We start from the raw sequence: 13,443 nt of genomic DNA on the forward strand, positions 1-13,443 counted from the left end.
GATCATATAAGCGAAGAATGAACAAACAAAACATATAATGGTAAAACTGCATGTCTATTACTGAAAAGAGAATTAAGAAATCAAACAAAAGTAAGAATAACGGAAAGTGCAAAATTGTACACATGGGAGTTGTTTTGGTTTTTTTTGTTTGACTATTTTACTGATTCTGTTTTGTTTTTATCATATACGGCAATTTGTTGAGGTTTAAAGACATATTATTACAACAAAAAGGTTTTTTGATTTGCTTCATTCGTTTGCATTTTATTGGCCCACAAAGTTGATAATGTTAACTATGGAAACACTTTTGCTCCCTACTGTATATTTTATGTATATGTTTAATTTTGACATCAGTTTATTTTACTGTTTAGAAATAAAAATTTATTTTCTTAAATTATTTTTAATAATATAACAGTGTTTATAGCGTAGCGGGAGTTGGTTCCGTGAAGGTTTGTTTTTTAAGTACAGCCGAAAACAAAGTATATGGTATTTCAAATGAAAGGTAATTGAACATAGAGGGGCAGCTCGGCCTAACACCCAGAAAACGATCTTCACGCGAATTAAACAAAAAAAATGTATGCAATATCAGGCAGCGAAATAAGATAAAATGAAAATTTTTTTTAATTTCAATCACGAAATATAAATTGTATTCAAGAATGTTAAATTTTAAACATTGGGTCGATAGCGGTCCAAACAAATTTGGTTCGGCTCATCTAAATACATCGTTATATTAAAGTAAATATGCAAACATTGAATTCATTTCAATTTGAAAAAATAAAAAATAAAAAAGGCAGAATATGTAGAATGCGGAAGGTAATTTCAGATTCCTAACCTGTTGATGACTAGTGGAAATGAAAAACAATGCCAGTTCTCTACTAACTAAACACTCTCATATTCGAACTGTTGGACCACCCTAATGGCATTTACAACGAATATTAAAACACTCAAATATCCACTCAGAATGTAAGACAAAATGTTATTTGAGAGAACGGAGAATCTTTTGCCAATAAGTGCTACTTTGGACTAAGTAGGCAAGTAGTAAAATTCTCTCTCGACGAACGAAACTAACAATCTATAAGGCTCTCATCATGAAGAAGAAGCTTATACGATGACAATATCCGATGAGGCGTCCCTTGTAGTGTTTAGAGAAAGATTCTGTGGAAGATTTTTGAACCACTTTGAGGACGTTGAGTGTCGTAGGCGATGGAACAATGAGCTGTATGAGCTTTACGGCGGACATAGACATAGCGCAGCAAATAAAAATCCAGCGGCTTCGTTGGCTGAATCGTGTTGTCCGAATGGATACAAACGCTCCAGCTCTAAAAGTATTCGATGCGGTACCTGTTGGTGGTAGCAGAGGAGGGCCTCCTTTGAGTTAGAAATATCAGGTGGAGAAGTACTTTGCTTCACTTGGTATGTCCAACTGGCGCCGGTTACAACGAGAAAGAAACGTCTGGCGCGCTTTGTTCAACTCGCGTACGCGACTATCGTACCAATCAAGAAAAAGAAAACCTTTGAAGATCTGGAAGTACAGCAACGATTCCTCATCTAGTCTCATATTTGCAAAAACCAGCAAACTTCGAAATGCTGTGATTCATCATCATGCTTTTTAGTACGTAGGAATCACTGGGTACAAGTTCTGAAATTGCGAAAGTCATGTTTATCTACATCGTCATGGGCAACAACAACAACAATCAGACTGGCAATGCATGGAATGAATCACTTAACTACAAATTCAATTTCCAACTTGATCTAAATGTTCTCAGGTTTTAGACGTCATTGAAAATTTGATTCGATAGTCAAACGCAAGTCAGAATCTGGCAAGCATAATCTCGACGATTATCTCCATTATCAATAATCATAAACTACTGTAATGAAATCGAGCGGTGTTGTCCCCCAACTCCAAGCATAAACTTACTGGTTGCCATCTATTTAAGGAGATGATCTCAAATCAGCGCTTCGACCCAACGAAAAGTTTTGACTTGTGTATCAATTGTCTAAGCAATGGGCTTAGGATAACTTAGTGTCCGTCAAAACTGCGCTGTCGCACTTGCAAAAAAAAGGTCATCACACGATGCTACATCATGTAACTCGTCTCTGACCTCGTATTCCACTCCACGAGTTTGGCAAATTCTACTAATAGACTTCAGACGTATACCGATGCGCATTCTTCACAAGCAGTAACACATTCGCATATGAATACTTCGGAAAGCGAGCAAGTGATACTTACAAAGGCAGTCGTTTTGGTCAGAGACGCAACAGGTTCCTACAAACTCGGCAGGGGTTTGATTGACTCATGCTCGTAAGTGAATTTAATCACGGACGATTTCGCAAAAAATTTCGTGTCAGCCGCAAAAGACGTCACGAAACTCATTGACAAATACCAAGGCACGTGCAACTACAACCGTCAAGTTACGGACAGCGAACTTTAAACTGTCACTACGATTCGGCATTGCAAAACACATCGTCTACCAACCAAATGCTGATATCGATACTTCGACATAGAGCCTTCCACGCAACACAACTTTGGCAGACGAAGAGTTTTTCAAACCACGTCGCATTGAACTCCTTGTTGGAACAGAAACATTTTTCTAAGCTCTTGTAGTTGACCAAAAACGGTTAGGAGCCCTCTACAAACATTGCAAAAGACATTGTTCGGTTGGATCGTTTTTGGCAGATATCAGAAATAAGGTGAAATCAATAACTTCACTTCGGTGCTAGTTTTTTGTAGTCATTAAGTCGTTCTTAATTTTTTGGATTTTCGTTTTTGTATCAAAATCCAAATTATTCTTAAGTTATCACAACTTATAATCGAAAGCTCTTCACAAAGCGCAATCTCTTTATTTTGTCATTCTTGACACCCCCTGTTCTGTTTCTTAAATGATTCTTTGCAAATTCGCAACATAAGAAACTTCAAACTTGGTTTTTGGCGCGTTTAAGCGACATTCTGCTAAGAAATTTTCCACATTTTAGTGGTTTTCTTAATAGTGGTTAGCTGCTAATTTTTCTCCGCAATGAAGTCGCCTAAATTATATGTAATAAAAAGAGGTAAGTTTTACGGAATTGTAATATACAATATATCATTACCCAAATGAATGTAAAAGCGTGTAACTGGCTAATTAGGATATTTTTATGTCGGCATATTATATGGATTGATGTGATAAAAGCATCAGTGTCGTTTTTATATTAATATTATTATTAAAATTGTCCATGGTTTCATGCACGGTGCTATATCAGTTTTGGCTGGATGTTGTGAAATACACGCTTGCGCTTATGTTTGTGTTGGCAGCAAAAAAATCGGAATAGATTGTCGGAAAAACCTCTGTAGTAACGGTTATTGGTACGGTAACTTATACTCGACTGGGAACGTGCTTCTATACCTCGGAAGTTATTGATTACGTCTAATATAATATGTAGAATCCCATAGAGCTGCCCATATTGAGCAGAATGAATATTACTCCCATTGTTCTAGAAATAAAAGAATGTCTCCCATTTACGATTTTGCAAAGCCTTAAATATCATGAAGTTTATCTTTAAAAATAAAATTCGTAAAATTTTCCTTAACAGATGGACGGAAGGAAGATATACATTTTGATAAAATCACCTCACGTGTGCAAAAGCTCTGCTATGGACTCAACATGGATTTCGTTGATCCGGTAAATTCATACATACAATTTATCTTCATTAGAAAATTCTCATGTCTTTTAATTGCCGTTAAAGGTCGCCATCACACTTAAGGTCATAAATGGCTTGTATTGTGGCGTTACCACACAAGAACTTGACAACTTGGCAGCCGAAATTGCCGCAAGTCTTACAACTCAACATGCAGACTACGCAACTTTGGCTGCTCGTATTGCCATTTCAAATTTGCATAAAGAAACTAAGAAAGTGTTCTCTGGTAAGTGTTGAAATTACAAACATTTTAGTTTAATGAGCACAGATTTTTTTTTTAACGATTTTTACGCCTCCCTACTACTGCTTTGTATAATTCTATATCCCATTAGATGTCATAACTGATCTATACACGTATGTGAGCGCCGAAACTGGCTTAGCTACGCCGATCATATCGGACTTTCATTATAATGTTGTAAAGGAAAATGCAGATCGATTGAATTCCGCTATAATATATGACCGTGATTTCAGTTATAATTATTTTGGTTTTAAAACGCTGGAGCGTTCCTATCTGCTTAAGTTGAACGGGAAAATTGTTGAAAGACCGCAGCATATGTTAATGCGTGTTTCCATAGGTATTCATGGCGAAGATATTGATGCTGCAATTGAAACATACAATTTTCTTTCCGAACGCTATTTTACACATGCTTCACCCACACTTTTTGCTTCTGCTACTAGACAGCCACAATTATCATCGTGTTTCCTATTGACTATGGTTGGAGATTCGATTGATGGTATTTTCAACTCTGCCCACCAATGTGCATTAATCTCCAAGTCCGCTGGCGGCATTGGTCTTAATGTCCATTGCATACGCGCAAAGGGGACTGGAATAGCTGGCACAAATGGCACCTCAAATGGTTTGGTGCCCATGTTGAGGGTATTTAATAATATAGCACGTTATGTAGATCAAGGTGGTGGCAAGCGACCTGGAGCTTTTGCCATTTATTTAGAACCTTGGCATGCAGATATTTTTGAGTTTTTGGATTTAAAGAAAAATACAGGCAAAGAAGAGAACAGAGCTAGAGATTTATTTTATGCTTTGTGGATACCTGATTTATTTATGAAACGTGTTGAAGCTGACGAAGACTGGTCATTGATGTGTCCTCACAAATGTCCCGGCTTACACGAAGTTTGGGGCGAAGAATTCGAGAAATTATATGAGAAATATGAACAGGAAGGACGTGCTAATAAAAAAGTGAAAGCTCAGAGTCTTTGGTTCGCTATCATTGAATCGCAGGTGGAAACTGGCACACCATATATGTTGTATAAAGATGCGTGCAATAGAAAAAGTAATCAGCAGAATATTGGAACTATCAAATGTAGTAACCTATGCACCGAAATTGTTGAATATTCCGCGCCGGATGAAGTGGCAGTGTGCAACTTAGCATCGATTGCGCTTAATATGTTTGTTACGCCTGAAAAAACGTACGATTTCCAACGACTTAAAGACGTCACTAAAACCGTTACACGGAATCTAAACAAAATTATAGATATAAATCACTATCCATTGCCAGAAGCAAAAAAATCAAATTTCAGACATCGCCCCATTGGCATTGGCGTTCAAGGTTTCGCAGATGCCCTTATTCTTATGCGTTTTCCATACGAAAGCGAGCAAGCATTCTTATTGAATCAACAAATTTTCGAAACAATTTACTACGGCGCTTTGGAAGCTAGTTGTGAGTTGGCGGAAAAATATGGTCCATACGAAACGTATGAAGGTTCACCAGTTAGTAAGGGAATTCTTCAATATGATATGTGGAACAAGAAACCAACAGAACTGTGGAATTGGGCCGAGTTGAAAGAGAAAATCAAACAGCATGGTGTTAGGAACTCTCTGTTGCTTGCACCTATGCCAACCGCATCTACAGCCCAAATTATGGGTAACAATGAGTCATTTGAACCTTACACTACAAATATCTATACGCGTCGTGTGCTTTCCGGAGAATTCCAAGTTGTTAATCATCATTTGATTCGCGATCTTACAGAGCTGGGCCTATGGGATGATGACATGAAAAACCAAATCATTATTCACCGCGGTTCTATACAAAACATTGATTCCATACCACAAAACATACGCGATCTTTACAAAACTGTTTGGGAGATATCTGTGAAGAACACAATTAAAATGGCAGCAGATCGTGGTGCGTTCATTGATCAAAGTCAATCTTTCAACATTCATGTTGCAGATCCAAACTATGGTAAACTTACTTCCATACATTTTTATGGGTGGAAAGCGGGACTCAAAACCGGAATGTATTATCTACGTACAAAGCCTGCTGCAAACGCTATACAATTTACAGTTGACAGAAGTCGCAAAGAGACAAATGGCGAGGTAAAAGCTAAATCGCCAATACAAGAAGCTGCATCACCCAACCATAGTAGAAATTTGGCAGATATGGTTTGTTCGCTCGAAAATAAAGATGCTTGCATGTCTTGTGGGTCATAAGATTGGCTTTTATATATATTTTAAAATAATTTTTGTATGTTTTTTCTCGTATTCAATGTATTACAAGTTCGTAAATAAAATTTTAATGTTAAGTGTAAATTATTAAAACCAAAATTAACGACTTTGTTTTAATTTGACTTTTGACTTGGGCGGTTTCTTATAGACTTTGGGACTAATGCTATACAATGCCTTGCCTTAAATTAGAACTGGCGGTGAAAAGTTTTCTACACTGAGATTGACACGAGCGTAATATTAAAAGAAAAATATGTGCATATAAGGAGAATTTACGTGAGATATAACAATGAACGTGCAGAATATAAATGGTGTAGTGCGAACTTTTCATCACTTTCAACGAGTTGCAGATTGCCCCTTATGACAGCAAATTCTATATCAGGAAAATAAGTATAGAATTAGTAATTTGCAACTAATAATTTGATTTGATATGTTGGAAAATTAAATCACGCGTGCTTACAAAGTACAACTGATAGTAAAAGAAAAATATCCAATTTTTTCAATTTATTTTATATTTACTAGTAATGAAAAATGTTAGGTGTTACCAAGTTTATCACAAAAATGTGTCGTCTTATTTGTTTAACACATGAATGAGTCAGCTGCGCAAGTCTCGTTTGTGAACTTTTTTTGGCTACCCTTACCATTTTCTTAACTAATTCCAAACTTTATCGGATATAATGCAATTTTAATCCTTTTTACAAACATCTAATACTACTCCTCTCCACCAGGAGAATAGTAATCGGTTAAATAGGTAATAAAATATTAAGCAGTATTTTCACTTATCCATAACATACCTATAAAAAGTGCTTCAACAATACCAATCACCAGTAGAGAAACTAAGCGTTTTCAGTTTTCCCTGATTCAAATGAATGTTTGAGAGTATCAACGAAGTAAAGTTAAAATCAATAACTGCACTTCGGTGTCAGTTTTTTGTAGTCATAAGAACAACAAGTGACCTCCTCGCTCTTAATTCTGTTGATTAAATTCTCAATTATTCTTAAATGATTATAATTTACAATCGGAAGTACTTCGCACCCAAGAATGATAGAAACAAGATTGCGCCCATCATATATGACTAGATGCGAAAATTATCTATGCTTCGCAAAGTGCAATTACTTTATTTTATCATTTGTGATACTCCCTGTTCTGTTTCTTCCAGAGAACGTAAATTCATTGAATTCATTGAATTTACGTTATCTGTTTCTTCTTTCGCAACATATCAAACTTCAAACTTGGTTTTTGGCGCGTTTAAGAGACATTCTTCTAAGAAATTTTCCTCATTTTACTGATTTGCCGTTATCGGTTGTTTAGCTGTTAATTATTTCCCGAAATGAAGTCACCTAAATTATATGTAATAAAAAGAGGTAAGTTTTACAGAATATCAATATATAGAAGGTAAATATGATAACCCAACTAAAAGTAAAATTAAAGATTCGGGATAACTGCAATAATTGTATTACATTGGATTACATACATACAAACATACATAGATTGATTACATGGACTGATTTGCATTTGATAAAAACATTAGTGTCGTTTTTATATTAGTATTTTTAAAATTGTTATTAGTTATTAAAATTGTTACAAGTTATTAAAATATTTACAAATTATTACTGAAATTGTTATTAGTTATTAAAGTTGTAGTAACGGATATTGGGCGACTAATAATTGGATAGTTCAGATACGGTAGACTCGACTCGGAACATGCATTTATACTTCTAAGATATATGTAGATTATGCCTGATATGTAGAATGACAAGGCCTGCCCATATTTAGAAGAATAAATATTAGTCCATTATTCTAGAAATAAGAGAATGTTTCTCATTTACTTTTTTGCAAAGCCTTAAATATCATGCCTTTTGAAGTTTTATTAAACCGGGTAGTTTTGAGACACCAATATAAAACTAATATTTTACCAAAACCCTCATATGTAAATGAGGTAGTAAATAAAATTCGTGAAATTTTCCTTAACAGATGGGCTTAAGGAGGATATGGATTTTGATAAAATCGCCGCACGTGTGCAAAAGCTCTGCTACGGACTCAATATGGATTTCGTTGATCCGGTAAATTCATACATACAATTTATCTTAATTTAGAGAGCGCTCATGCCCTTTTTAACTGCTGTTACAGGTCGCCATCGCACATACGGTCGTAAATGGCTTGTATTGTGGCGTCACCACACAAGAAATCGACAACTTGGCAGCCGAGATTGCCGCAAGTCTTACAACTCAACATTCAGACTACGCAACTTTGGCTGCTCGTATTGCCATTTCAAATTTGCATAAAAAAACTAAGAAAGTGTTCTCTGGTAAGTGTTGAATTTACAAACACTTTAGTTAATGAGCATAGATTTTTTTCCGTTTAGATGTCATAACTGATCTATACACATATGTGAGCGCCGAAACTGGCTTAGCTACGCCGATCATATCGGACTTTCATTACAATGTTGTAAAGGAAAATGCAGATCGATTGAATTCCGCTATAATATATGACCGTGATTTCAGTTATAATTATTTTGGTTTTAAAACGCTGGAGCGTTCCTATCTGCTTAAGTTGAACGGGAAAATTGTTGAAAGACCACAACATATGTTAATGCGTGTTTCCATAGGTATTCATGGCGAAGATATTGATGCTGCAATTGAAACATACAATTTTCTTTCCGAACGCTATTTTACACATGCTTCACCGACACTTTTTGCTTCTGCCACTAGGCAGCAACAATTATCATCGTGCTTTCTATTGACTATGGTTGGAGATTCGATTGATGGTATTTACACCACTGCCCACCAATGTGCACTAATTTCCAAGTCAGCTGGCGGCCTTGGTCTTAATGTCCATTGCATACGCGCAAAGGGGACTGGAATAGCTGGCACAAATGGCACCTCAAATGGTTTGGTGCCCATGTTGGCGGTATATAATAATATAGCACGTCATGTAAATCAAGGTGGAGGCAAGCGACCTGGAGCTCTGGCCATTTATTTAGAACCTTGGCATGCAGATATTTTTGAGTTTTTGGATTTAAAGAAAAATACAGGCAAAGAAGAGAATAGAGCTAGAGATTTATTTTATGCTTTGTGGATACCTGATTTATTTATGAAACGTGTTGAAGCTGACGAAGACTGGTCATTGATGTGTCCTCACAAATGTCCCGGCTTACACGAAGTTTGGGGCGAAGAATTCGAGAAATTATATGAGAAATATGAACAGGAAGGACGTGCTAATAAAAAAGTGAAAGCTCAGAGTCTTTGGTTCGCCATCATTGAATCGCAGGTGGAAACTGGCACACCATATATGTTGTATAAAGATGCTTGCAATAGAAAAAGTAATCAGCAGAATATTGGAACTATCAAATGTAGCAACCTATGCACCGAAATTGTTGAATATTCCGCGCCGGATGAAGTGGCAGTATGCAACTTAGCATCGATTGCGCTTAATATGTTTGTTACGCCTGAAAAAACGTACGATTTCCAACGACTTAAAGACGTCACTAAAACCGTTACACGGAATCTAAACAAAATTATAGATATAAATCACTATCCGTTGCCAGAGGCAAAAAAATCAAATTTCAGACATCGCCCCATTGGCATTGGCGTACAAGGTTTCGCAGATGCTCTTATTCTTATGCGTTTTCCATACGAAAGCGAGCAATCATTCTTATTGAATCAACAAATTTTCGAAACAATTTACTACGGCGCTTTGGAAGCTAGTTGTGAGTTGGCGGAAAAATATGGTCCATATGAAACGTATGAAGGTTCACCAGTTAGTAAGGGAATTCTTCAATATGATATGTGGAACAAGAAACCAACAGAACTGTGGAATTGGGCCGAGTTGAAAGAGAAAATCAAACAGCATGGTGTTAGGAACTCTCTGTTGCTTGCACCTATGCCAACCGCATCTACAGCCCAAATTATGGGTAATAATGAGTCATTTGAACCTTACACTACAAATATCTATACGCGTCGTGTGCTTTCCGGAGAATTCCAAGTTGTTAATCATCATTTGATTCGCGATCTTACAGAGCTGGGCCTATGGGATGATGACATGAAAAACCAAATCATTATTCACCGCGGTTCTATACAAAACATTGATTCCATACCACAAAACATACGCGATCTTTACAAAACTGTTTGGGAGATATCTGTGAAGAACACAATTAAAATGGCAGCAGATCGTGGTGCGTTCATTGATCAAAGTCAATCTTTCAACATTCATGTTGCAGATCCAAACTATGGTAAACTTACTTCCATACATTTTTATGGGTGGAAAGCGGGACTCAAAACCGGAATGTATTATCTACGTACAAAGCCTGCTGCAAACGCTATACAATTTACAGTTGACAGAAGTCGCAAAGAGACAAATGGCGAGGTAAAAGCTAAATCGCCAATACAAGAAGCTGCATTACCCAACCATAGTAAAAATTTGGCAGATATGGTTTGTTCGCTCGAAAATAAAGATGCTTGCATGTCTTGTGGATCATAAGATTGGCCTTTATGTATATTTTAAAATAATTTTTGTATGTTTTTTTTTCTCGTATTCAATGTATTACAAGTTCATAAATAAAGTTTTAATGTTAAGTGTAAATTATTAAAACCAAACTTAACGACTTTGTTTATTTTGACGTTTGATTGAAATTTAGGAACTTGGGCGGTTTCTTATAAATTTGCAACACATTGCTTTTGAAACTGGTGGTGAAAAGTCTAAGAAAAAAAAAAACGACAATCACCCTCAGTTGGGTACAAAGCGCTTCTAAACTATTTTACCATTTTCGTTTGGATTTTCAAAGACCTAAATGGAATTTTAGAATAGTCAATGGGATTTCTTATTGATTCATATACTAAACAAAGGCTTCTTCATTTAAATTCTATCATATATAATTAATAAAAGAATAAATATAAGAAATAAAATAATTTGTATATGTTTGTTCAGCTGCTAATGTGTCGGCCAGTAACGGATTGGATAGGCTTGGAATTTTTAGTTGTCGCATGATTAATAAAAGTATATACCAAGGCACATTCATGAATAGATTCGCCTTGGTACATACATTCGAAATTCCACAGTCACTAAAAGAAAAGCCTCTCCGTTTTTCGATTTGTTTTATATTTACTAGTAATAAAAAATCTTAGGTGTTAGCAAATTTATCACAAAAATGTGGTGTCTTATTTGTTTTACACATTAATGAGTCAGCTGCGCAAGTTTCGTTAATGATTTTTTTTTTTTTTCTTTTACTTTGAACAGGTTTTTAGACGTTTTTGGCTCCTCTTACCATTTTCTTAACTAATTTCCAACTTTAACGAATATAATGCAATTTTAATCCTTTTTACAAACATCTAAATATCTGCCTCTCCTCCAGGCAAATAGTCCTCGGTTAAATAGGTAATAAAATACGACGCAGTACTTTCACTTATCCATAAAATACCTATGAAAAGTGCTTCAACAATACCAATCGCCATGCCACCAACAACATCCAATATGTAATGACGGCTGAGTAAGACTCTTGAGAAACACACACTTATCGTCCACGAAAGGATGGGCATCCATAATATTTTTGAGACAGGGTTCAGCACGGTGAAAAAAATTAATACGAAGGCCGATCTGGATGCATGACCCGAAGGAAAACTGAACTTGTCAGGTCCTAAGGTGAGCATATCTGAACATGCTGATGGTCGTCTTCGACGAAAGATCGCTTTTAGCACTGCAATTACGACGATATCAAATATTAGACCAAATAGTAGATTTAACTGCATTTGATAGAGTGATTTGCTGTCCGCTATCCAAATGAAAGCCAACAGCCCGGCCAACCAAGCGATGCCATTGCACGAGATCTCCAAACACTTGCAGTGCAAGCGTAGTTTCGCGAATGGAATGTGCTGGAAGACAAATGTGACCAACTTCTTTGTCCATATAACATCTTGCTTTAAGACCACTTCGGCAAGACCCGAACGTTGTGATGTCCCCTGGAAAATTGCAACAATTTTTTTAATAACTTTTTACATTCGTTGGTTGAACAATTCAAGTGTTTGGAAAAATAAAAAAATTGAGATTTTTATTCGATTGCTACCAGTAAGTTAAGGTCCAGGATAGACAATTCTACATTAGAGAAGGCCATCTATCTTGTTGGGAATAAATTATTAATTTGGGTTTGGCTCAATAATTTAGAATAAACAACATAAATGCATATGTAAATAGTTGTTGCTGATAGCCTTTATTGGTTGTTTGTTCGAGCTCCTCCTTTGTAGTGTGATTTTTGATGTCGTTCATAGGAAGAGCAGTAATCATACAACAAATATTTGCATTTGTATCTACATATGTACGCATTCAAAGTTGCTGAAAATAGTTTTATCACAATGGAAAATTTTCTTTTCTGCAAAGCGATTGCAAAAAACCAATAACAAGTATAAATTATTCCATTTAAATAAGAAACCAACCATTATTTATTTTATTGCACTTATTCTGCTACACGTACTTCTATAATATTTTATTGTTGCAAATACGACAGAGCACAAAGCTGCAAATGTATAGGGCTAACTGTCGATGGAACATAACTATTGCATTTATCGATGGTGCTGACTATCAGCTGTACGAGTACACGACGGGCGACGGTATTCCATACCTATGTATCGGGTGTGTTTTAAGAGCTTAAAATTACATACAAAACAGAAATATTGTCGGAATTAATTTTTTTTAATAATCTTGTAGATAATGTCATGGCATTTATTTTTTTGAATATGATATCCAGCATATGACCACCACGGCTACGATATTATTAATAATAATAAAAAATCTAATGAGCCCAAATAACAAAACTGCGGCGGAAACGATGGTCATTCGGATTCAATTCTTTCACAAGCCACAAGGCACGTAAGCCAAGGTTCTTACGTGAAATTTTCCACGCGGCGGTAGGACAAAGGCCAACAAGTTGAGAACGACGACGCATTAACATAGCGATCCATTTGTTTTAATTTAATTTTTCAAAGTAAATTTCAAACATTTTGAAGCGTTCTTCTGGCATTGAACGATTCATGATGAGTTCTTATGGTTCCGAGAGGGAGCAAAGGGCAAGGCAAACCTTAGATTAAAAATGCCAACACATTTTGACATTCTCAGCTGTCAAACTTAGTTATCGATATCGACAGTTCTCATGCAGCTAAAAAACACCCGAACTTATTTTTTAATTGAGATTGTAGTATGGATGGACCTCCCAAATACTATAAACATGCAAATATTCTCGCTAGCGAAGTAGATATGTGGTAAACTATCCATAATATCAATACCATATCACAATACCGACTACCGATATACATATATATACGCACTAT

The 13,443-nt window shown here is 36.0% G+C and overlaps 3 protein-coding genes across 4 annotated transcripts; 2 read left to right on the forward strand and 1 right to left on the reverse strand.

Moving 5' to 3' along the window:
- Positions 1-2,904: 2,904 nt before the first annotated feature.
- LOC128864044 (ribonucleoside-diphosphate reductase large subunit) lies at positions 2,905-6,229 on the forward strand. The gene is made up of 4 exons (XM_054103522.1): positions 2,905-3,045; positions 3,565-3,653; positions 3,718-3,895; positions 4,002-6,229. Exons 1-4 carry the CDS (start codon positions 3,012-3,014, stop codon positions 6,113-6,115), a joined length of 2,415 nt encoding a protein of 804 aa, XP_053959497.1. The 5' UTR covers positions 2,905-3,011; the 3' UTR covers positions 6,116-6,229.
- A 1,113-nt stretch (positions 6,230-7,342) lies between these two features.
- On the forward strand, positions 7,343-10,699 carry LOC128864045 (ribonucleoside-diphosphate reductase large subunit-like). The gene is made up of 4 exons (XM_054103523.1): positions 7,343-7,491; positions 8,102-8,190; positions 8,258-8,435; positions 8,493-10,699. The coding sequence occupies exons 1-4, from the start codon at positions 7,458-7,460 to the stop codon at positions 10,604-10,606; spliced, it is 2,415 nt and encodes an 804-aa protein (XP_053959498.1). The 5' UTR covers positions 7,343-7,457; the 3' UTR covers positions 10,607-10,699.
- A 13-nt stretch (positions 10,700-10,712) lies between these two features.
- Positions 10,713-12,666, reverse strand: LOC128864049 (polyisoprenoid diphosphate/phosphate phosphohydrolase PLPP6). 2 transcript variants are annotated; one of them, XM_054103528.1, is made up of 2 exons: positions 12,553-12,666; positions 10,713-12,081 (listed from the first exon to the last, which is right to left on the reverse strand). In XM_054103528.1, the coding sequence occupies exons 1-2, from the start codon at positions 12,553-12,555 to the stop codon at positions 11,455-11,457; spliced, it is 630 nt and encodes a 209-aa protein (XP_053959503.1). In that variant the 5' UTR covers positions 12,556-12,666; the 3' UTR covers positions 10,713-11,454. The 2 variants fall into 2 exon arrangements, with proteins under 2 accessions (XP_053959503.1, XP_053959502.1); XM_054103527.1 differs by lacking the exon at positions 12,553-12,666 and adding an exon at positions 12,186-12,404.
- Between the last annotated feature and the right edge of the window lie 777 nt (positions 12,667-13,443).

The sequence above is a fragment of the Anastrepha ludens genome, chromosome 5, assembly GCF_028408465.1.
Source record: "Anastrepha ludens isolate Willacy chromosome 5, idAnaLude1.1, whole genome shotgun sequence".
In the NCBI taxonomy this organism is placed as follows: domain Eukaryota; kingdom Metazoa; phylum Arthropoda; class Insecta; order Diptera; family Tephritidae; genus Anastrepha; species Anastrepha ludens.